Source organism: Globicephala melas, chromosome 13 (assembly GCF_963455315.2).
Source record: "Globicephala melas chromosome 13, mGloMel1.2, whole genome shotgun sequence".
In the NCBI taxonomy this organism is placed as follows: domain Eukaryota; kingdom Metazoa; phylum Chordata; class Mammalia; order Artiodactyla; family Delphinidae; genus Globicephala; species Globicephala melas.
Genome location: NC_083326.1, coordinates 71,846,446 through 71,867,404, shown reverse-complemented (window position 1 = coordinate 71,867,404; position 20,959 = coordinate 71,846,446). Strand labels below are relative to the sequence as shown.

At 52.5% G+C, this 20,959-nt stretch overlaps 1 protein-coding gene across 6 annotated transcripts in view; it reads left to right on the top strand.

The window, feature by feature from the left end:
* The window catches only part of SSH1 (slingshot protein phosphatase 1), a 102,045-nt gene extending 82,212 nt beyond the window's left edge, over positions 1 to 19,833 (top strand). For 2 of the 6 annotated variants that reach the window (XM_060310175.2, XM_060310176.2), the window contains exons 11-15: positions 1,994 to 2,040; positions 3,767 to 3,913; positions 5,460 to 5,660; positions 7,965 to 8,508; positions 10,231 to 16,492. In XM_060310175.2, the coding sequence (XP_060166158.1) occupies positions 1,994 to 2,040; positions 3,767 to 3,913; positions 5,460 to 5,660; positions 7,965 to 8,508; positions 10,231 to 11,457 (2,166 nt within the window). In that variant the 3' untranslated portion in view covers positions 11,458 to 16,492. Of the gene's footprint in view, positions 1 to 1,993; positions 2,041 to 3,766; positions 3,914 to 5,459; positions 5,661 to 7,964; positions 8,509 to 10,230; positions 16,784 to 18,318 lie in introns of those variants that run through there. The other 4 variants (XR_009566347.1, XR_009566346.1, XM_030860638.3 and 1 more) reach the window with 4 other exon arrangements.
* The last annotated feature ends 1,126 nt before the right edge of the window (positions 19,834 to 20,959 follow it).

Sequence of the window (20,959 nt, the reverse complement as noted above, 5' to 3'; positions counted from 1 at the left end):
CACCCCCGCTTGTCCCCAAGCTGCCCCCTGCCCTGCTCCCAGGGCCCGTGGAGGCAGCAGGCCCTGCTGACACGGCTGGCGGGGCCTGCACATCCCTCTCTTCACTCCGTCCCTCAGTCAGATTTTCTTAAAGCCGTAAGTCTCCATAGAAGGCAGCTGGCAAGTTTTCAAAGTCAGGGGGTTATAGAGGAAGGCACGCTACTAGTTAGTGAGGCAGCACGGTGCGATGGAAACCGGACCCACCCAGCAGGTTCCCACTCCCCAGCCTGACCAGCCAGGTGCCCGGGGGCAAGTCTCTTGGCCTCTCCTTTCCTTCATCCTGTACCTCAGGGGATGAATATGAGGATTAAGTTAGTACATATTTAAAGCACTGAGTGCGGTCTCCATAGGCACTCAAAAATGGTACCCATCGTTCGAGCAGGAATCACATCCTTGGAAAGTCGAGGACGTGTATTTGCTGCCAAAGGCATGAACGACTGTGTTTTCTGCCTGTAGGAAGTAATCAGTAGTTCCCCAAATGTGTATGTCGTGGTACATATTTAACGTATTAAATATATATTTAATGCATTTATATATATATTGATCTATATACATAGATCTATAAATGTTCAATGTATATATACTTAAATGTGTATATAGATGTGTGGATTTGAAGCCTGAATCTTGAAAGCAGCCCCGGCTCTAAATCCTCTCTGGGAAGTTGATTGTTTTCCCTGGTGGACACAGAACTGAAGGCGCCTCGGCCCGTCTCTCCACTAGGTGGTGATCACGGCAAGAGGATGCTCACAGGCTTAGCAGAGCTTTTGTTATTTTTTCAGTGTGGTTTGGTGCTTTATGTCACTTTTTCCATGAGAGATACTAAAGGAATTTTTATGTTTGAGCCTCTCCCTCCAATATGAAAATCCAGCTAGTGCCCACATGCTGCCAGCTCCATCGGGGCCCCTGCAGCCCCTGCATCTGGAGCGGTCCACCCTGTCGGGAAAGGAGGCTTATAGGGAGACCAAGAGGGTGCTTTTGCTGTTTGTGACTCTGTGTCGATTGCATTTCCTAAGAGCAAAGTGATGTTTTTTTCTTGGTTTTTCCCTTCTGTGTTCTTTGCCTGCTCAGAAATGGGGGGTTTTGGTTTTTTTTTAAATACCATTTTTAAAGTATGAAGTTAAAACATGTTACAGAAAGTTAGGAAATATAAGTTGAAGGAAGAAAGTTTAAAAGCATTCTCCATTTCACAAATCCAGAGGCAGTCACTGGTAACACTTTGGTATGTTTGTTTTTCTATCTAGTGGGTTTTTTTTTTTAAATGCATTTATAGCTTCTTAAAAAAGAAAGAGAAAGAAAAGGAAAGAACTGTACTGTTTGATTATATAGTTTTGTATCCTGCTTTAAAAAATTTTTTTTCGTTACGTGGTATTTCCCTGTGTCATTAAATATCCTCCAAAAGTATGATTTATTTTAACGGCTCCATCATATGATCTCTTCTTGTCGGACCTTTGGGTGGTTTCTGCTGTTTTGTTATAAATAACCGTAAATATCCTTGTACATATACCTCTGTGAATTCTGGGTGTTTCCTCGGGGTAGCTTTGTGTAAGTGGAATTTCTAGGTCAGAGGGTGGGAACTTTTTTAATATTGCCAGATACTTCCCAGAAAAGGTAAAACAATTCCTGCTCTAATCAGTGGTATGTGAAAGCGCCCTCTCCCGCGTGGGAGGTCGGAGGTCACTGCCTCTGGTGACAGGACCCTGCTGGAGTCTTAGGAAAGGGAGTGATGAGAGGGGGCAGGGTTTCCTCGACCAGCCCCTTTCCCTGACAGTGCCACGAACTCCTGGGGAACCTGCTCTGATCTCGGCCTCTTTGTATCAGCTCTCTTATCGGCCTCTGAGTTCGGGGGCCCATGAGATAGCCATCACCGTCAGGGCTAGCGCACACCGTGCATCCCGTAAGCAGCTCTGAGGCTGACGTGTGACACTCACGGGGGTTTGTGTGATCTGTCCCCCAGGGCTCTGAATGGAATGCATCCAATCTGGAGGAACTGCAGGGCTCAGGGTGAGTCTGCTCCCCTTGTCTTCCCTCATCCTTCCAGGCAGCTTAGAAACACTCAGCTCAGCCGTCCATTCGAAGCCGAGCCCTGGCGCTGCCTGCCTGCCTGCCTGGAATTGCCCACCCCAGTCTCCAAAGCAGCTGCCATCCCGATTTGCATAGCTAAACAGATGTGCTTCAGAATGCCACCTCCTGAATAATTCATGGGTTTTAGATTTTACTGGGGTTTAGAAATGTGTGTGTCAGGGAGAATGATTCTAAATCACCCTCAAATAGTATAGGACAGCCTGGGTGCTGATGCGGCCACGAGCCCCCCCTCCCCCCTGCCCCGCAGAGATGCTGAGAGCACCAGTGTGGACACACTTACCGGTGGGCCAGTCAGCAACCCTGCTCCCCGGACCACTCCTGGTTCTCTCTGTGGTTGTACTTTTGAGCCTGGTGGGAATCTTGCAGCTAAATGCTCAGCGTTGGCCAGAAACACATGCCTGTCTCAATCTGAGAAAGACTCGGCAGCAGGGATAAAAAATGCTTAAACCTAGACCTTCAAGAACAGATGTCTGGACATTTTTTAAAAAAACAACACAGCCACAAAATCACCATCCTGTGGGTCTGACATGATGGCATTCTTGAATTACTGCATTTAAAAGTCAAGACTAAACAAAATCTTAAAATATATCTTTAGAACTACTGGTTAAGATGTGTTCTTTCAAGAGAAAGTGATCTTAAAGTATAGGGTGATGCTGTCCATGCTTTATCTTGCTGGGAATAAATAAATGATTTTAAAGGTTTTTCTTTTTTTTCCAAAGCATTTATAAGTATTGCTCTTATGAAATCTATTTGAGGTGTTTTCAAACTCCTGAAATTATGTTGGTCTTCCAGGAATGTAAGTATTAAGGTTAGAGAACTATAGAACCTGAGTTAGCTGGGTTAGCAGACCCTCCCAACTATTTATTTATTTACAGCCTGCCTTGTTTCAAAAAGGAGTTAAGGCAGTTCCCAAGGACATAAAAAATGGATGGATACATTCAGCTTTTTAACTACTTAAAAGTGGAGACATTGGTTTTATTTATTTATTTATTTTTCTTTTGCTGTACGCGGGCCTCTCACTGTTGTGGCCTCTCCCGGGCCTCACGCTGTTGTGGCCTCTCCCGGGCCTCACGCTGTTGTGGCCTCTCCCATTGCGGAGCACAGGCTCCGGATGCGCAGGCTCGGCGGCCATGGCTCACGGGCCCAGCCGCTCCGCGGCATGTGGGATCTTCCCGGACTGGGGCACGAACCCGTGTTCCCTGCATCGGCAGGCGGACTCTCAACCACTGCGCCACCGGGGAAGCCCTGGTTTTATTTTATTTTTTTCAAAGCCTCTGTATACTCGTAATAGTTACGAATTTTGAAACTTCAAAGGAGTTAAGAAATGTATTTAGGTGATACGTGTGATTACTTTCCAGAATCAACATTACTCAGCAATGCTTTGGGTGGAGCTTTCTTTTTATAAGTTTTTTAGGCAGAAATTTGTTTTTTATCATAAATATAATGTATTCTCATCATGTAGAGGGTATTTAGAAGATACCAAAAAACCCCCAAAGACCACCACTATGAAGTCCTGCCATACAAACACAGACCCTTTATAAATGTGTATTTAATTTTTTCTCTGCTCAGTTTGTCGTTACTTTGGTTTTTGTCGATCCACGTTCTGATTCTCCAATTTGTTCTTTTTTTTTTTTTCTCATTGCAGTGTTGACTACATTTTAAACGTCACTAGAGAAATAGATAATTTTTTCCCTGGCTTATTTGCGTATCATAACATCCGAGTCTATGATGAAGAGACCACAGACCTCCTCGCCCACTGGAACGAGGCGTACCATTTTATAAACAAAGCAAAGTAAGTGGGCGGAGAAGTCAGAGAAACCAGGCTGGGGAAGAAGCTGACCGGCAGCCGCAGGGTGGGCAGACATTAATGGTGACCCCAGACACAGCTGCCTCCTGGCTTGAGGGGCCTGTGACGTCTGATGGGCCTCTGGTTTTAGAGTGCTGGACCCCAAGCATCGAAAGGGCCAAGTCACTGATCTTCTCCAGGGGTCCCCAGATGAGCTCGTTCTCTTTCGCCTGCCGTGACATTTGACCCCCGTTTCGTCATTAGCCCTGGCTGCAGGCAAGGCCCCCGTACCAAGCGGACACTCTTGGGAGCTCTGTGCATGGGGAGTCACAGAGCCAGAGGAGAGAGGAGGGCGGGCGGATCGTACATGACTCAGAGCACCTTTGGGGCTGCTTCCCTGGAGAAATCTACTCAGAAATCTACTCGGGCAGATGCCCTGAGCTGTGGCCCACCTCCACCTGAGTTAGTGTGACTCCTGTTCACGTAGAATGGGATGGACCATCAGAGGTCCCCACTGCCCCGAGCCTGTCACTGCTGTCACGTGTCTTTTGTCCTCACCTTATTCTCCTGTGGAACAGCTGTGTCTCACTGAAGTCAGGACCAGAAAGAGACAACTCTTTGAGATGCTCTCAAGAGACACTTCCTCTTCTGCTTTGCACCCAGGTCAAAGCTCCATGATGTAGGACCAAATCTTAGTTCCCCTGGGTTCCTGGGGGATAGACTTTGGCAGTCCAAAAAAACCCCTGAGGTTTGAGGATGAACTTTAAGCTTGGGGTATAGGAAATGAGCCTGCTCCCACCGAGCAGGTGTGCTGCTTCTAATGTAAACAGGCAGGCTGGCCGGCCTACCTCCTCTACAAATAAACTTTCACGGGTGCAGCCCTCCCTAGCCTGGTGCCCCTCACCTTTGTGAGCAGGCGACAGCTAGAGCAACAGTGTTCCTGGCCTTGCCATGTCTTTTAAATCAGCCTCGCCTGGGCTGGTACCGTCTCCCTACAAAAGGCCTATTGGCCCATCTGTTTCCTTTGGCTTCTTTCTCTGGTGGCCAAGTCAAGTGCTGCGGACTCACGCTGGCTCCTTGACTCTCCTGTCTGCCGAGGCACTCTCTCTGCCAGGGGCCCGGTGGCTTTCAGTTCGTGGACCCTGTTTCTCTACAGTAACCTGCTCCCTGTCTCCATCTGCTCTAGCAGCTGAGTGAGTAGCTTGTGCAAATACCCCTTTCGCTGCCCAGTTGCTTCATGCCTGAGGGGCTCTGGTCTCCCGGCCGATCCCAGCCACCTGGGAAGGCGCCCGAATGGGGAGCTTTCTCCCTGCAAAACTTGGCCAGGCCAGGCCAGATTGATCTTGATTTCCCATTGTATGCTAATTGATTTTGAAGTGAAGTTATTTCCTACTGAGGGTGTGTGGACGTCTGCTGCCTAAACATCGGGACCTCAGAGGGTTTGGGCAATGAGATAACTTCAGGGTTTAAAAAAAAAAGATCCCTTGTGCCAGGCCTGAGAGAATGCAGTTGTATCAACTTTTGTCTTCTCCCCCCTCCCCCGCGGCTGCAGGAGGAACCACTCCAAGTGCCTGGTACATTGCAAAATGGGCGTCAGTCGCTCTGCTTCCACGGTCATAGCCTACGCGATGAAGGAATTTGGCTGGCCCCTGGAGAAAGCCTACAACTACGTGAAGCAAAAACGCAGCATCACACGCCCCAACGCGGGCTTTATGAGGCAGCTGTCTGAGTATGAAGGCATCTTGGACGCCAGGTGGGTGCCTGTCTGCAGAGAAGAATTGGCAGAGCCGAGCTCCAGAAGCCCTGCCGCCCAGCCGGCCGGGGCTGCCGGCCACATCCCAGCCGTGCTCCCGTTTGGCCCAGCGGTGGCTTCCACAGCCAAAATCCTGCCTCTTGGGGTTGGGGGGAGCTGGTTTGAGAAAAACAACGATTGTTTGGGGTTTGATTAGTGGTTTCCAGGAGGGATCTGTGCTTATTGTGTTGGCATGTAAAGCTGTTTTTCAGTTGGAGGGAGCAGGGCACGGCTTCTAATCCAAGGCAGGACTCCGTGTGAGTCTCGGCCCGGGGCTGCCCCGTTTCCTGAGCACCTGCTCTGTGCCAAGCCCGTGCCAGGCTTCACCGCAGGGCAGCTCCAGGGACTGCAGAGGCAGCCCTGGGCCCACCGCTGACGAGCTGGTAGCTCAGGGGAAGCTCATCAATCTTCCCCCCCACCCCCGCCTCAGTCTCCTCTTCCGAGTTAAGAACTAATCCCCCGATAGGATTGTTGTAAAATTTCCACGAGCACCGTGCAGCTGCTTCGCTAGACCCGGCTCACGGTCAGTGATGACATAGCTGCTTTGTAATTGTCTACCCACCACCTCCACCCACCCACCCCACCATGAAAAAGGTCTGCAGAGGACAGGGGATCCCCCATTTGTGGGGAGTAAGGAACTGACGCTGGAGGTTAAGGTGTCCCATGTCACACAGCCAGTGGGCGGCCCAGGGATCGGGGGGCACGCCCGGGTCTGTCAGCCTCTGGGGCTCCCGTGCAAGGTGATCCTACCCCCATGGAGGGGTCCCCCAGTGACCCCAGGTGGATCGCTGCTGGACTTAGGGACTCACTTTCCCCCTGTTCCTTTCCTGTTCAATCTGTCCAAGGCCTCCCTGGGTTGTTTCTGCCCGGTGTTGTGAGGAGGCCACAGGCTAAGTCCACCAGCTTCTTGGCCACGTTTGGGGAAGCAACTGGCGGGTCTGGAGAACAGCTCCGGACATCTCTGGACTCCTTCACTGTCAACCAGAGAGCAGCTGGACAGGTGCTCAGGCAGGGCCGAGGGGGACGGCGGGGGAGGAGGAAGGGGCACATTCTGCTCTCGCCTCCGGTAGCCCTTCAGTCATTTGCTGCCATCAGGGGTTTGCAGACCAACCAGGGGTTGCCAGGCCAGGTTCACAGCAGCACGGCACTGACCTTGAATTATAGCCCCGTCTGCGGGCCCACTTGGCCTTGCGCGGAACGTGCACACAGAGCAGACGGCCGTGAATGACCGTGTTGCTCCCTCGCGTTGAAGAGCAACAGCAGACCCTTAGTTTGCACGTCCTTCTATGTTTACTTCTTTCTCCTCTTAACCGTCACCACGCTGGATGTTGGTGATCCTCTGAGGTTAACGGAGGCGACTCACTTACCTGATTTCACTCTGAGCCTCTTTCTTTTTTTTTTTTAACCCTCACGTTTAAGAAATGTGTCATAGGGGCTTCCCTGGTGGCGCAGGGGTTGAGAGTCCGCCTGCCGATGCAGGGGACATGGGTTTGTGTCCCGGTCCGGGAAGATCCCACATGCTGCGGAGTGGCTAGGCCCGTGAGCCATGGCCGCTGAGCCTGCGCGTCCGGAGCCTGTGCTCCACACGGGAGAGGCCACAGCAGTGAGAGGCCCACACACCGCAAAAAAAAAAAAAAAAAAGAAATGTGTCATAAAAGTAATAACACAGCATTAGAAGACTTATTTTAAAAACTGACCTGTAATCTCTCTGACCTACACAAATATTTCCAATTTTCTGGCATCTCCCCAGCTTTATTCAGGTGCATTACGTGTTTACATGGTCACATTAGTGTGTATAAGTCTTTATCCACTCTCTACTTTGATCCGCGTTATTTCCCTATGACGTAGGTAGGAGAGGATGGGGTTTCTTATTTGACAGATGGGGAAACAGAGACAGAACATCCGTGGCATGACCAGGTTCGCCAGGAGAGCTGGGACACTAGGACCATGATAGGATTCCAGGTCCAGACCCCCTTCCCATGTCTGCGATATCCTTATCACATGACAAAGTTGTTTACGTGATCCCACGTGGGTCATACGTGCGGGATGCCATATGTACGGGAGCCATGATGACTTAGGGTCCTAAGGCTATTTCCGTCATTCTCGAATTTCTTGGGGGTAAATGAACCGAGAGAGGCTTTACCCAGGTGAGCCCCTGGTGTCCACCCGGGCCTTGGACTGCTCCTTGCTTGCTCCCCACCCCCTTCCTCCCAGGACCCTTGGGCACTGGCATCTGCTAGACCTTCCTCTGCCTTCCTTCCCCAGCAAACAACGGCACAACAAGCTGTGGCGCCAGCAGCCTGTGGATGACCCAGCGGGGCCTGGGGACTTCCTGCCGGAGACCCTGGACGGCAGCCCGGAAGCCCAGCCGCCCTGCCTGGATGCCGCCGCCCAGCCTGGGTTCCCGGGCAGCGGGACCCCGGGGGGACCCGCTCTCCCCTGCTGTCTCCAGCGACTCTCAGACCCCCTGTTGCACTGCCCCAGAGACGAGACGGGCGGCTGGGTCCACCTGGAGGATCTGGAGAGGGATGCTCTGCTGGAAGAAGCCGCTCAGCCGGCAGAGGCATCCAAGCCGGCCGGACACGCCCCAGGAGGTCCTGGACTCTGTGAGAAGGAAGTGAAGAAGAAACCAGAGTTTGGGAGCCCCCACGCCCGGGGTGGCGCGTCGCCGCAGGTGGAGGAGATGGAAAGGGAGGAGGCCCCGGGAGCAGGGAAGTGGGGGCAGCCTGTTACTGAGCTCGATAACCTGCTGAATTGGGAAAACCTAAATAACAACAACAGCAAGAGGAGCTGCCCGGACGACTTCGAGGTAGGCCTGGGGCCGCGAGGGGGTGGCGGCACGCAAGCCATTTCTGCCCCGGGGGCAGCCCCGCAACAGCTGGCTCTGCCAGCTCAGTGGGTGGCTTTCCGTGCGATTCTGCAGGCCGACGGGGATGGTAGATGACGGAGGACCCGGGACCCCTGGGGAATGGTGACCATCCCCCACGCCCTCTTCACCCCGGTGCCTCATTCACGTCCGAGGCAGAGTTTCAAAGTCTTTCCTTTTTTCTTATGTAAAACATAAAACATATAACTTATGGGAATTTCCTGGCGGTCCGGTGGTTGGGACTCCGCGCTTCCACTGCAGGGGGCCCGGGTTCGATCCCTGGTCAGGGAATTAAGATCCCGCATGCCACAAGCCATGGCCAAAAAAACCCCACAAAACATATAACTTCTCACTCAGCTTCAGCCTTTACCAGTGTGTGGCTTTTCTTCCTTTCATCTCACCCCCATCCGCGTTCCCATACCCTGGATTCTCCTGAAACAAATCAAATCCCAGATCTGTCGTTTCCATCCCAAACGCTTCCGTTTATAACCTATAACCATAATAAGACCGCTGCCACCTTGAAAAAGCCGACATCATCAAGTATCTAGCCTTGCAACTCAGACTCTAATGCTTAATTAACTCCAGCAGTCCCTTGTAGCTCTCATACTTGGTGGGTTATTTGCAACAGGGCTTTTGCCTCAACCTGCCACTTGCTCAGAAAATCAAGAATTCCTCCAGCTTTTTTCCTCCTCCAAGTGGCCCACGCGTGGAGGCTGGTTTCGTGGAGGGACGTCCTCTGTTGCCTGGTCTTGGGTTCTGCCCTCTGCTCTGCTGCTGGCTCGCCCTGGCCTGGGGGCAGGAAGCTTCATTTCCCATGGCCTGACCACCCACCTCCTGGGCCAGCTGTGATTATCTAGTAAGAGCACTGGGGAGGCAGATAGAGGCATCCCCTTGTACAGAGAGTTCGCCATCATCACGTTATAATGCAAACAAAACTGGGAAGTTCAATCTCCCGTACTCCAAATCAGGACCCAGATTCCAAACTGAATAATAATTACTCTCGAATTTCCCTCACCGCTCACCTTCCCTTTAAAGAGCAAATGCCCATCAAGATAGATGATATAAAACCTCTCTGTCCGGGACAGTGGTACCTCGGTTGGTCCGAGATGACGTAGCTGTGAGTCGTAGAACGGGGACCACGAGAGAAGCCTGGATAAGAAGATAAACGAAGGACCCAGCCTTCCTTTTCTGGCTAGAGCGTGGATGGGTGACATTATCTAGGGAATAGGACCTAGAGACAGGCATCCATTCACTTGTTCAAGTTGTGTTTATTAACTCCGGGGCCAGATTGGTGAGGGGAGAGGGTGAGGCGAAGTCACTCTGGTTTCCAGGCAACACCAGAGGCTGGAAAGGGTCATTTGGTGCAAGTGGCGGAGGCGGAGTTGAGAAGGGAGGCCCTTGGAGGCCCTGCTCCTGGCCATGTGGCCGAAGGTTTGCCCAGGATTGTGGGCTCGTAGCTTCCGGGAAGTTCGATTCAGTGTCTCTAACTCATCCCTAACCTGCATTAGTCACGGTCATATGGGTTCCGAGAGGGCCGTATCCCAGCCCCAGCTGAAGTGAGAGCACTGCCAGCCCAGTGCCTGCCCCAGCCCTGCCTCCTGCCCTTCTTGTACTTTTCGGGCTTAGGCTTGCGTCACGCCCTCACGATGTTCTTGTCCTTTTCAGCACGATGCGATCTTTGGGATCCTTAACAAAGTGAAGCCTTCCTACAAATCCTGCGCCGACTGCATGTACCCTGCAGCCAGCGGGATTCCCGAGGCCTTCGGGGAGCGATGCAAGAACCCCGGTGCTCCCGCCATCTGCACCCAGCCCACCTTCCTGCCCCACCTCACGTCTTCCCCCATGGCCCATGTGGCCAGCAGGTCCCGAGCTTCAGAGAAACTGTCCTCTGGCCCAACCGAAACTCCCCCATGCCTACCACCAGCAGGCTCGAGGAGGCCAGACATCAGTAGCCCTGGGGCTGGGGCTGCCCCAGAGCTACCAGCCAGCCTTTTGGAACCTTCCAGAGAGACTCACAAAGTCCTACCAAAGTCCCTCCTTTTGAAGAATTCTCACTGTGTTAAGAACGCTCCCAACATGGAAGTAGCGAAGGACGACTCGCCACCCAAGAAAGATCCGAAGCCAGCCAAGGACCTGCGGCTCCTGTTCAGTAAAGAAGCCGAGAAACCGACAGCCAACAGCTACCTGATGCAGCACCAGGAATCCATCATCCAGCTGCAGAAGGCGGGCTTGGTCCGCAAGCACACCAAAGAACTGGAGAGGCTGAAGGGCACGCCGGCCGACCTGGCGGCCCCCTGCAAGGATGGCCCCGCCAGCAGGCTGGAGGCCAGCATCCCCGAGGAGAGCCAGGACCCGGCTCTGCCTGGCCAAGCCCAGGGCGACGAGAAGCCCGAGGCTGGCCCCCCTCCGTCAGAAGGAGCCCCACTGAAGAGCCCCCCGCTCTTCCTCTGCCGCCCAGACCACACCAGTCACTTCTCAAAAGACTTCCTGAAGACCATCTGCTACACCCCGACCTCATCCTCCATGAGCTCCAACCTGACCCGGAGCTCAAGCAGCGACAGCATCCACAGCGTCCGTGGGAAGCCCGGGTTGGTGAAGCAGCGCACGCAGGAGATCGAGACCCGGCTCCGGCTGGCGGGCCTCACGGTCTCGTCCCCGCTCAAGCGCTCTCACTCCCTCGCCAAGCTCGGGAGCCTCAACCTCTCGACGGAGGACCTGTCCAGTGAGGCCGACGTGTCCACCGTGGCTGACTCCCAGGATGCCAGGTTGAGCGAGTCTTCCTTCTTGCATGAGCCCCCAGTGGCCCCCAGGAACCCAACTGCAACCTCTAAACCATCAGGGAAATCTGCCCCGGAAAACTTGAAAAGCCCTTCGTGGATGAGCAAAAGCTGACCCGCCTTTGGCTGCGTTTGGACTTCTGTGATCCCTCCTTTAGTTTCACTGTGGATTTTGGTCCACCCCTTCTGTCTTGATTTCCTTTAAATAATTGGCGTTATCCTTACTTTTCCTCCCCTCTTGCGGCAAAGGGGAGAAGAAGAAACAACAATACCTAACATACAGCACAAGAAGAAAGGGGAGCATTGGTTTTGTGGCCTGGGGGAACCAGCAGCTGTTGACCAGTAGACTCTGACTCCAAATGAGGTGTTCCGGGTGCTTCTCGTGTGTTAAGAAGAGCATTTATACAGCGATGCACACACATCAAAAATCCTCTGGCACGGGGCTTCCCTGGTGATGCAATGGTTAAGAATCCGCCTGCTGATGCAGGGGACACGGGTTCGAGCCCTGGCCCGGGAAGACCCCACATGCCGCAGAGCAACTAAGCCCGTGCGCCACAACTACCGAGCCTGCGCTCATAGAGCTCACGCTCCGCAACAAGAGAAGCCACGACAATAAGAAGCCCGCTCACCGCAGTGAAGAGCAGCCCCTGCTCGCCACAACTAGAGAAATCCCGTGCACAGCAATGAAGACCCAACACAGCCAAAAAACAAAACATCCTCCGGCACAACCTGCAAAGGAATAGCTGTGGCATTGGCATCGCCACCACGGCACGTGTCCTAGCTCATTCAGGCCCTTCTGGGAAAACTCCTGGATGGCAGTAGAAGTCCTACCTCTGATCCTGCTCTGCTTTTTATTTTTAAACTCCAATAATGACCAAGGCTCATTCCAGGGAAAAATGCTGTGTCAGAAAAGATTTTTCCGAAAGAGAACTTTCTGTTGTGCGGTTGTCAGGACCCCGAAAAGTATTAAGACTTTTAAGGTGCCTGCGCCAAACACTGCTAGTTAAAGTGACACGAAGGCGCTAATGCTGCTGTCAGACCAACTCCAGGGTGAGTGGAGGTCCTCTGAGCAGCTGACTTGCCTGTCCTGGCGTGTTGTCACAGCTGAGTGACGTGTGTCTGGCCGGCCCTGGGGTGAGGTGGGGGGAAATGTGTGTGGGGTCCTCAGTTTGTTGCTAAAGGTCAGTCTTCAGTTGTCCCCCATCTGGGGAGAAGGACCCACAAAGTATCATTGAGTCTTATCTGCTGCGGAACCCAGTGCGGTCGTGTTGTGGTTCGTAGGGACTCAAGTGTCTGGCGGGGCCGGGGATTCTGAGATGTGGGTCACCCCGTCAGGAGCCCCAGCACTCAGGTTCATTAGGTCACGTGTACTCACGTTTGGGGAGGAAAAGGAGATTTCAGCAGTGAGGAACGCTCAGTCACTCTCAAGGAACAACTTAGCAGCAGCTTCTCTGAGAAGTGGGACTGGGGGAAGCCCTGGCAGACGTTTACAGTCGCCCCTTCCTGCGGTGAGAACGCTGCTTCCTGCTTCTCTGCGGCTCTTCCCAGTGGGCAGGACAGCGCGTGGTCCTGAGTGTCTGGGAGTAGTCCCTCCAAGGATCTTGAGTGGAGGGACTCCTCTGATGTTGGCCAGCAAGGCAGGATGTTAAAATATTTTGGAGAGAGAGAAGAGGTCTGTTAAGTTTAATTCAGGGGTCAGCAAACCATGGTGTATGGCCCCAAGAGCTAAGATTGTTTTTTATAGTTTTAAGGGATTATCAAAAAATTAACAAATAGGCGACAGAGACCATGTAGCCTGCAAAGCCTAAGCTAGCTACCTTGCGATCAGGCTCTTTATAGAAAACTTTCGCCGAGTCCTGGCCAGTGAAACTAGAAATCCTTCAAGGGCCAGCCAAATTCCAAACGTGGGTAAATGAGTCACCCTCTTACGCTGGTCAGAACCGGGCCCCCAAGAGTAGCCCAGGCAGGGTCTGCAGGAAGAAGGCTAGTCCGTATTTCAACTAGCGGGTAGAGTTTTTGCAAAAACCCTCTCTCCAGAAACTTTTTCTCCCTGGCCTTATTTTTTTTTATTAAAGTATACGTTATTTTATCCTATCGGAATTTGTTTTCCCACCACTGTCAACTGAAATCAGCTTAAAAGGTGATTATCCACTTATTGCGGAAAACCCAGTTGGGTTTCCTCCTCTCTCTCAGCCAACAAGAGCACAGTCTCAAAAAATAAATATCAGGTTCAGTGTTTTGCCAAATTAAATTTCATGTGGTGGATCAACTTTTGTGTCAAAATAATTCTTTAAATTTGATGATGCCAGGCTTATGTTGGTTTTTTAACCATGCCTGGGTATGATACAGTTTTGAAGACCTTAATTTTGAAAGCCATAATTTTTCTTATCCAGTTAAAGGGTGGGAGGAGGATTACGAGTACTAGTGGGTCTCTGGCTTTTGGCAAAGTTATCCATTCGCTGTCAGGAGCTAGTCTATCGGTATCTAAACAGACCAGGGCCCAGGTGCCCATCATCAGAGCAAAATGAAGCGTTCTTGATGGATGACACTGTAGCCTGGAGAAGAGGGTGAAGGTTTTTCTCTGAGACCCAGATCAGTGGCACACAAACATATGGCAGATTGCTATTTTAAATGTTATACTAACAAGACAAGAGCATTCTCCCAGGCTTGGAGACACCTTGGCAAAGACAGATTCCTACCGGTCTCTGAAAAGAAAGCTTACACCATAAGCTGTGCCACGCCTTGACCAGTGCTTCACCCGTAAGCTTAGCAGATGGGGAAATTCCGAATGTAGGCTGCAGTGGTTTATGCTGTGAAAGTCACTGATTTTGGTGACCGCCATCTTCGTGGAATGCCTTTGTCGAACTCGGCGAGAACAAAAGCTGTCTAAATAAGCCCAGTACCCTGTGAATTCAGCTGCATTTCCTCTTCCACCTCACCTTTCCCTCCCTTGCACTCTCATTCACGTGGCATGCCAAAATTAGAGCGAACTCCTCTAGGTCTTCCTCTTGCAACGATACGGGGAGGTCTTCTCATCAAGTTTTGTTGTGTCGAAGAGGAGAGGTGGTCACAGAGAGAGGGGAAACCGTGCTGCCCTTGATCGGGACCTGACCTTGCCGATTTCCATGTCTTTGTCTTGTAGCTACTTCAGGGCCTTGGAGCAATGTGCATCATTCCATGAACTTCCTGACAACAAGGTTCTTGCCCCCAGTCTCACCTGCCTCCTTGGTCTCAGTGCAGGCACCAGTGCCAACCTCTCGGCTGCCAGACAGCTGTCTGCTGGGTGGAGGTACCCGGTCCATCAGGCGAGCAGGTTACTCTGTCCAGCTCCCTTCCGCTCCATCCCACCCTCTCCAGCTAAAAAGCATTCCAGCCCTTTCTAAAGCCTTCTCCCTCCTGGATAAGCCCAGAGGATGCCTGGGATGGAACCAAAGAGGCCATAGAATGAACATCGTCAGGACAACCCTGTACGTCGGCACTGTGCACAGGTGCCGTCCCAGGAGGCTGATGGATCCCCTGCTCCCTAGTGAGAGGAAATGCTGTCACGTAGTCGAGAGCATGTGAGTAACCTCACCCAAAGTGTCCGAAGAGCGACTTGCTGTCTGTTGGCTGGAAACGCTTGGCGCCAGAACACATCTCCCAGAACCCTGCTGTGGCTCGCCACCCGGCAGGGCTTCCCCGCACCCACGCGGCCGGCACAGTGACGGCCGCCCCTTCACCTCCGGCAGGGGAGCCGGGCGGGCAGGAGATTTGTGACATCGGGACAGCGTGGTGCAGGGTCACCGGCTGCTGTCCCACCCCCAGCGTCTCCCCGACGCGGCATGCCAAATGAAGGTACTTATGGACCCCCATGCTCAGCTCCTTGGTCTTTTTATTGTCTGCTCTGCAGTTGAATACGTATGTGTATGAGTTCACTCTGCACAAATATATATATTTGAATCTGTCTATCTTATCACTTGAATCAGGGCATCACGTGCATCCCTCCTCCCTCACGTACACGCACACTGTGTCACCCGAGCTATGAAGCGGGTCACCTTGAACGGTCTGGAGCGACGCAGTGCGGTGCTGCCCTCGGTGGGTGTGGATGTGACCACCTCGTCTTTGTCTTGCAGTGGGTGCTGCAGCCCCGGCCTGTGTCGGTCTCTTAGCAGGAGTCTTAGAACCAGACCCCCGGTCCTCTGCTGTCCTTTCTGTCGGCCGCGCTGCTCACGGAGATGGCCGCTCCCTCCCTGCCTCCTTCCTGACACTGTAATTATTGTTTTACAATCGAGTGCCTTAATAATAGTTTACAAATACTGTGTATTTATGGGCAACCGTTAAGCTCTCGCCTTCTGTGATTGGATACTTTGCCTCGTCAGTGGTGGTTGGCGTTTTTAGGGCTGGAGCTTGCCTGCCCCGTGCTTGTGCTGGTCTGTTGTGCGGCTTCTCGCACCTGCCCGCAGCCAGGCCAGGAGCGTTGCTAGAAACGGCGCTGGCGGTTTCTGTTGGCAAGGCGGGCACAGTTTCAGCCACGGCCCGGTCCGTAGTAAGCGAGAAAGGAACGGGATTGGTTTGCTGGCCAGCCGGGGGGGGTGGCGCGATCCAGGCTCCCCCTGGACCGCAGCGCAGCCCCTCCCCTGTTCCCCCCATCACGCAACTGTACTCCTGTTCAGTAGAGTTTTTATTACCACCTAGGCCCCCCTGTTTTCCTCTCTACTGGTGTCCTGAGCTCTTTGCAACAAAATGCAGGTACAGACCGCCATCAGGAGCTCCACAAGATGGGCTGCCCTTTGGTTTTCAGAAGCCGCCAGTGGGTTCCAGTGTGTTGTGTTATGATATCAATGATTTTTTTTTATTATATTGTTTTTCTTCTTGTTTTTTTTTATATTATATATTTAAAAGGCAGTATCTTTTGTACTGTGAATTTGCAGTAGAAGATGCAGAATGCACTTTTTTTTTTTTTACTTCTGTTGGTGTGTACAGTATGTAGTCTGTGTGCTTCTTGTGATGAAAATAAACTTTTTCTTTATAAATGCCTGATGACCTCCAAACTTGTGCCAAAAAGCAACAGCCTCTTCCGCCCTTGCCAGGAGACTCGGTTGCAGCTTCGTCATCGTGATGGCCTGTGTTGACTGAGCATCTGCCGGATGCTGGGCCCCATGCTAAACACCTGGACAGGTGAGACCAAAGAAAGAACCAGGGGAAGAAGGTCAGCTCCTGCAGGAATCATCCTTTTTCCTCCTGATCTCGCCAGTAAGGAAGAGCAGGCCCAGTTGTGGGTGGTCACTCGTATACCAAAAACACCTGTCCCGTCCCTCCACCCCACCACCCAGGGTGGGACTTGGACTTGGGGTGGCATCTCTCCCTGCACAAGCTCTAAAGCTAGAGGTGTGCTCAACAGAACCACCTTAGCTGCTCACACGGGAGAGGGGACAGTGGGAGCTCACTGTGGCTAGCGGCCAGGGCAGGAACCCCAGGGAATCCCAGTCGCTGGACACAGCAGAGGCTCATCTCGTGCTCAGGTCACAGTCTGCGGCAGGTCAGAGCTTTTGGTGGCTCTCCTCCCTTGGTGTCTAAGCCAAGTCAGGCTGCTTCCAACAGAAAACCCTGCCTTCTTGGAGTTCTGTGCATCTAGCCGTGCCGCAGGGCAAAGAGCATGGGACTCACATTCCCTCTTCACCGCCTTTGGGTGCCACACATTACATTCCAACGCGCGAGTCACGTGGGTGAGCACTGACCATCTGCCACTAGTGCCTTGACGTGACCATGAAATTCCAGCGCCTGTGGATCCAGAGAAGACTTTGTTTAGTTCACCTAGACTTACTCTGCCCCTCACCTGGACTCACAGGACCAGAAGGCAAGTTTTTCACTTTACAAAAAGAATTAAAACCGTCAGGTGGACCAGATTACTCTCATTTGCCGATGACCACATTGAGCCCTTCTAGGAAAATCTACACGTGAAGCCAAAGTATGGTTAGGAATTGCTTATTCAGTAGGAAATCAAAGCAAGACGTGAGTGGCGTGACTGTACTCGTTGGTACCACCAAGCTGTAATGCAGCCCTCTCTGTAAGAGGTTTTTGGAACTGAACCACTGAGGGTCATGGTTCAGGACGCTCATCCTAGGAAAGGCTGGAGACACCTAACAAATTCTTTTCGGGCTGCAAACGTGAAACAGAGGCTGAGGGTGGGGCCCAGCGCTCTGTATGATTCCCATGGATTCCCTGGGAATTCTGATGCCACGTTTAGAAACCATTGAAATGAGAACGTGATGCAATTGAGTAGGCTTTCCCTTTGCTAGTTACAATCACATTCCACACATCGTTCTGGAGACAACACCCACCCACATCGCCCTTGCAGAACGTGGGTGTTCCCAGATCATCAGATACTCTTTCACTCAAGTCCTCGGAGAACCTTCCTGTAACTGACTGCTTTGATCCTGATTTCGTCCTCCTAGTAGCAATCCTGAGGTTGAATGTGATCCCAGGTCTCGCTGGCAGGGGGCGTGGTTGTGCAGGGGAGGAGCTGCATGCTGGGGGTGGGGGGGTGGGGGAGGCCCCTCTTGGCAAGATGCTTGGAAGAGGTTCCAGAAAGCAGACCATGGAGGACAACGTGGCATTTCAAAAGGATTCACTTCATGGTAGGAAAGCACTTTCCAAAGATGTCCAGCCGCAGTGCACAAAGTGAGCTCTGCCCAGAAAACACCACTCACCCACCCCTGCGCCCTCAACGAGGGAGCAGAACCACACTTCTGAGCCTTCCACGTACCCAGCACTTTAAAGAATCCCGTTGAATCCTCCAAAGGCCCTGTTGACATTACCCTCCGTTTACAGTTGAAGAATCAGGCCTGCAGAGTGTAAGTCATTTGTCCAAGGTTACATCTAAAAAGTGGTGAAGCCAGGAGGTACTGCTCCTTCCCCACCTGAAACCCTCTGGGAGCTGCGCCCCACCCCAGAAGTAGGAAGCGGCGAGCTGAAGCTGCCTCTGATCTCCCTGTAGGTACCAGCAAGGAAACATCCGAGTCAGAGATGAAGCCTCCAGCCCTTGGGAAATCTGACCCACTTCGTGCTCCGAAGGCTATCCGGGCGGCACAAGGTGTGTTTCCCTCCCCCAAATCGGATTCATCGTATTTTGCCTTTAAAGGGAAGCTGCTTATGCACCCTGAAGTATACTTGCAAAGGGTCCCGTTTTAGCCCCAAATTCCTTTTTTTGTAAATGGTTTCAGCAAGCCGAGCGTCAGCATTTGCGTGAGCAGAAACCGCAGCACAGAAAAGGATGCACGGGAATCTGACCCTAAGAGACAGATTCTCCCACAAGCGGTTGGAGGTGCCGAGCTCCCTCTGGTTTTGAAATAGGATGTCGCAACGGGTGAAGGACAATGCGACCTACCTCAAGGGGGCAATAATTTGAGAATTAGCTGGTAATGTATGCAGACCTCTTCTGCCTGGCACACCACTCGCTGAGTAAGTCAGTGGCAGCTCTTACTGTTGGTACTGGCAGGAGGGATGGAGGGGAGGGAGGGGAAAAGGAAGTAAACTGCACTGAGCATCTACTGCTCGCAGGTGTTTCATGTGTGTTGCTGAGTTGATCCTCACAGTAGATGTGACTGTTTTACAAAGAGGTGGAAGCTCAGAGAGCTTAGGTCACCTGGATAAGGGCCACACAGCCAGGAAGGGACAGAAGCTTGGGGTGCCTGACTCCAAACTCATACACTTTCTACCCCACCATCTTCTCTCCAAAGAAGACAGCCCTTAATGTGCTTAGTGCGTAGTAAGCACTCAGTAAATATCAGATGAGAGTAAATGAACGAAATATGCTGTGAAAATGGGGCCCAAGTTTCATTCACCAAGGCTGGGAAAGCTTGGGGACACCCATGACCGCCTAAACCACGTTCTCCCAGGACAGGGACATGAATCAGACACCTCTGGGGCCCCAGCACACTGGGCTTGGCACACTGGACTGAGCCCTAGGTCAACCCCAGGCATTTACTATGCAGGAATCAATGAATGCTGACTTTTTAGAGACCAGAAGAATCTGAAAGGTCATCCAGACCAGGCCCCTTTGTAACATCCATCCATTCCGTCATCCTCTCCCATTCATGTGCTCCTGCCATGTGCCAGTTGCCCGAGACAAAGAGGAGCCCGTCTGTTTCACCCCCTGGCAGTCCTGATGGAAAGCCCATCTGTAAAAGCTAGGAAGGAAATACACCACCTGCCAACAGCAATGGGGTTAGATGGGGAGGATTCGAGGTGGACGTTTTTTGCTTTTATCTATTCCAAAATCTCCGCAACAGGATTATTATGTTACTTTCATACTTAAAAAGGAAAATGTAAAGATTTAATAAAAGGATGCTTTGGCATTGAGCTGCAATTTGCCCTCCAAGCTCCCAGGCTCATGGTTCTAGGGAATTCAGCACAGCATTTTGCGGGGAGGGTCTCTTCTCCCCTCTGATGGGGTAACATGGGCCCCCTGGAACAGAAATTGCACTCAGATCACTGAGGCTCAGGGGTGCCAGGTAGGGGCTCACTGTCCTGGCGTGTGAACTTCTCCAGGCCACTGTGCCCACCCCCTGAGCACTTGGGGCCTGGCTTCCTGGGCAGCTGCACAGGACTCTGAACTCACAGGGGCCCTGTGATTGGTCGATGCTCTGCTGTCACTGTCTTTAATTCTTTAATGAGGGCCAGGCCTTCTCATTTCCCACTGGGCCCTGCAAATTATGTCGCCGGTCCTGGCAGCGTCACCACGCTGATCAAGGGCTTTGGAGAAAGACACCCCAGGGTCATGCTCCCTAACTCACCCACTCTGTGACCCAGATCACTAGCTTAACCTCTCTGTGCCCCCTTTTCCTCATTTGAAAAACAGGAATGACCTCATAGTGCTGCTACAAAGATTAGCGCTGTGTCATCAGCACACAGTGAAGGCGCGTGAATGTAGATATTATTTGCTAGATGAAGTACTGAGCACGAGTCCCGGCACAAAGAACTCCCTCCGTGAGTAGTTGCTATAATCGTGGGAAAGACAGTGATCCGATGCCCACAGACCAGCCCTGCTGACGGCAGCTGCTCTGCCCACGCTGCTTCCTTAGCATCCTCTGAAGGGCAGAGGGAAACCGACACGAGCCCACTGGAGGAGGGACTCAGCTGGGCTGTGCACATGCGTCCTCCTCCTCCCCTGCCACTGACCCCTCGGAGGATGCCAGCTCTGCCTGTCTCCTGATACAAACACCATTTGTCCCCGACCTGGACCCAAGTGGTTCTTTGCAGCAGGCCTTTGGGGAAGGGAACGGTGTGGGCGGCCTGTGAGTGTGGGCTTGTCCCTGTTGCAATCCAGAGGTACATCCTGTTCTGGCGTTGCCATGGACAGCCAAACATCTGCCACAACAGATGGCTGAGGCTGGCGGCTGGCAGCGGGGCTGCGGATGGGTGAGGGCCCGGACATCGCCCCGCCCCGCCGCCACTCACACGTATGCACAGACTTGCACCCACACGCAGGCACACACACCCGCACACACGCACGTTGGCCTCTTCCAGGACAGACAGATTTCCCATAGAGGAGAGTTCCCAATTCTTGGTTTTCTTCCTGGAGGTCCTGGAGAACAGCCCTGGCAGGACCGGGCCGTCCCGAATTCTTATCCTGGTCC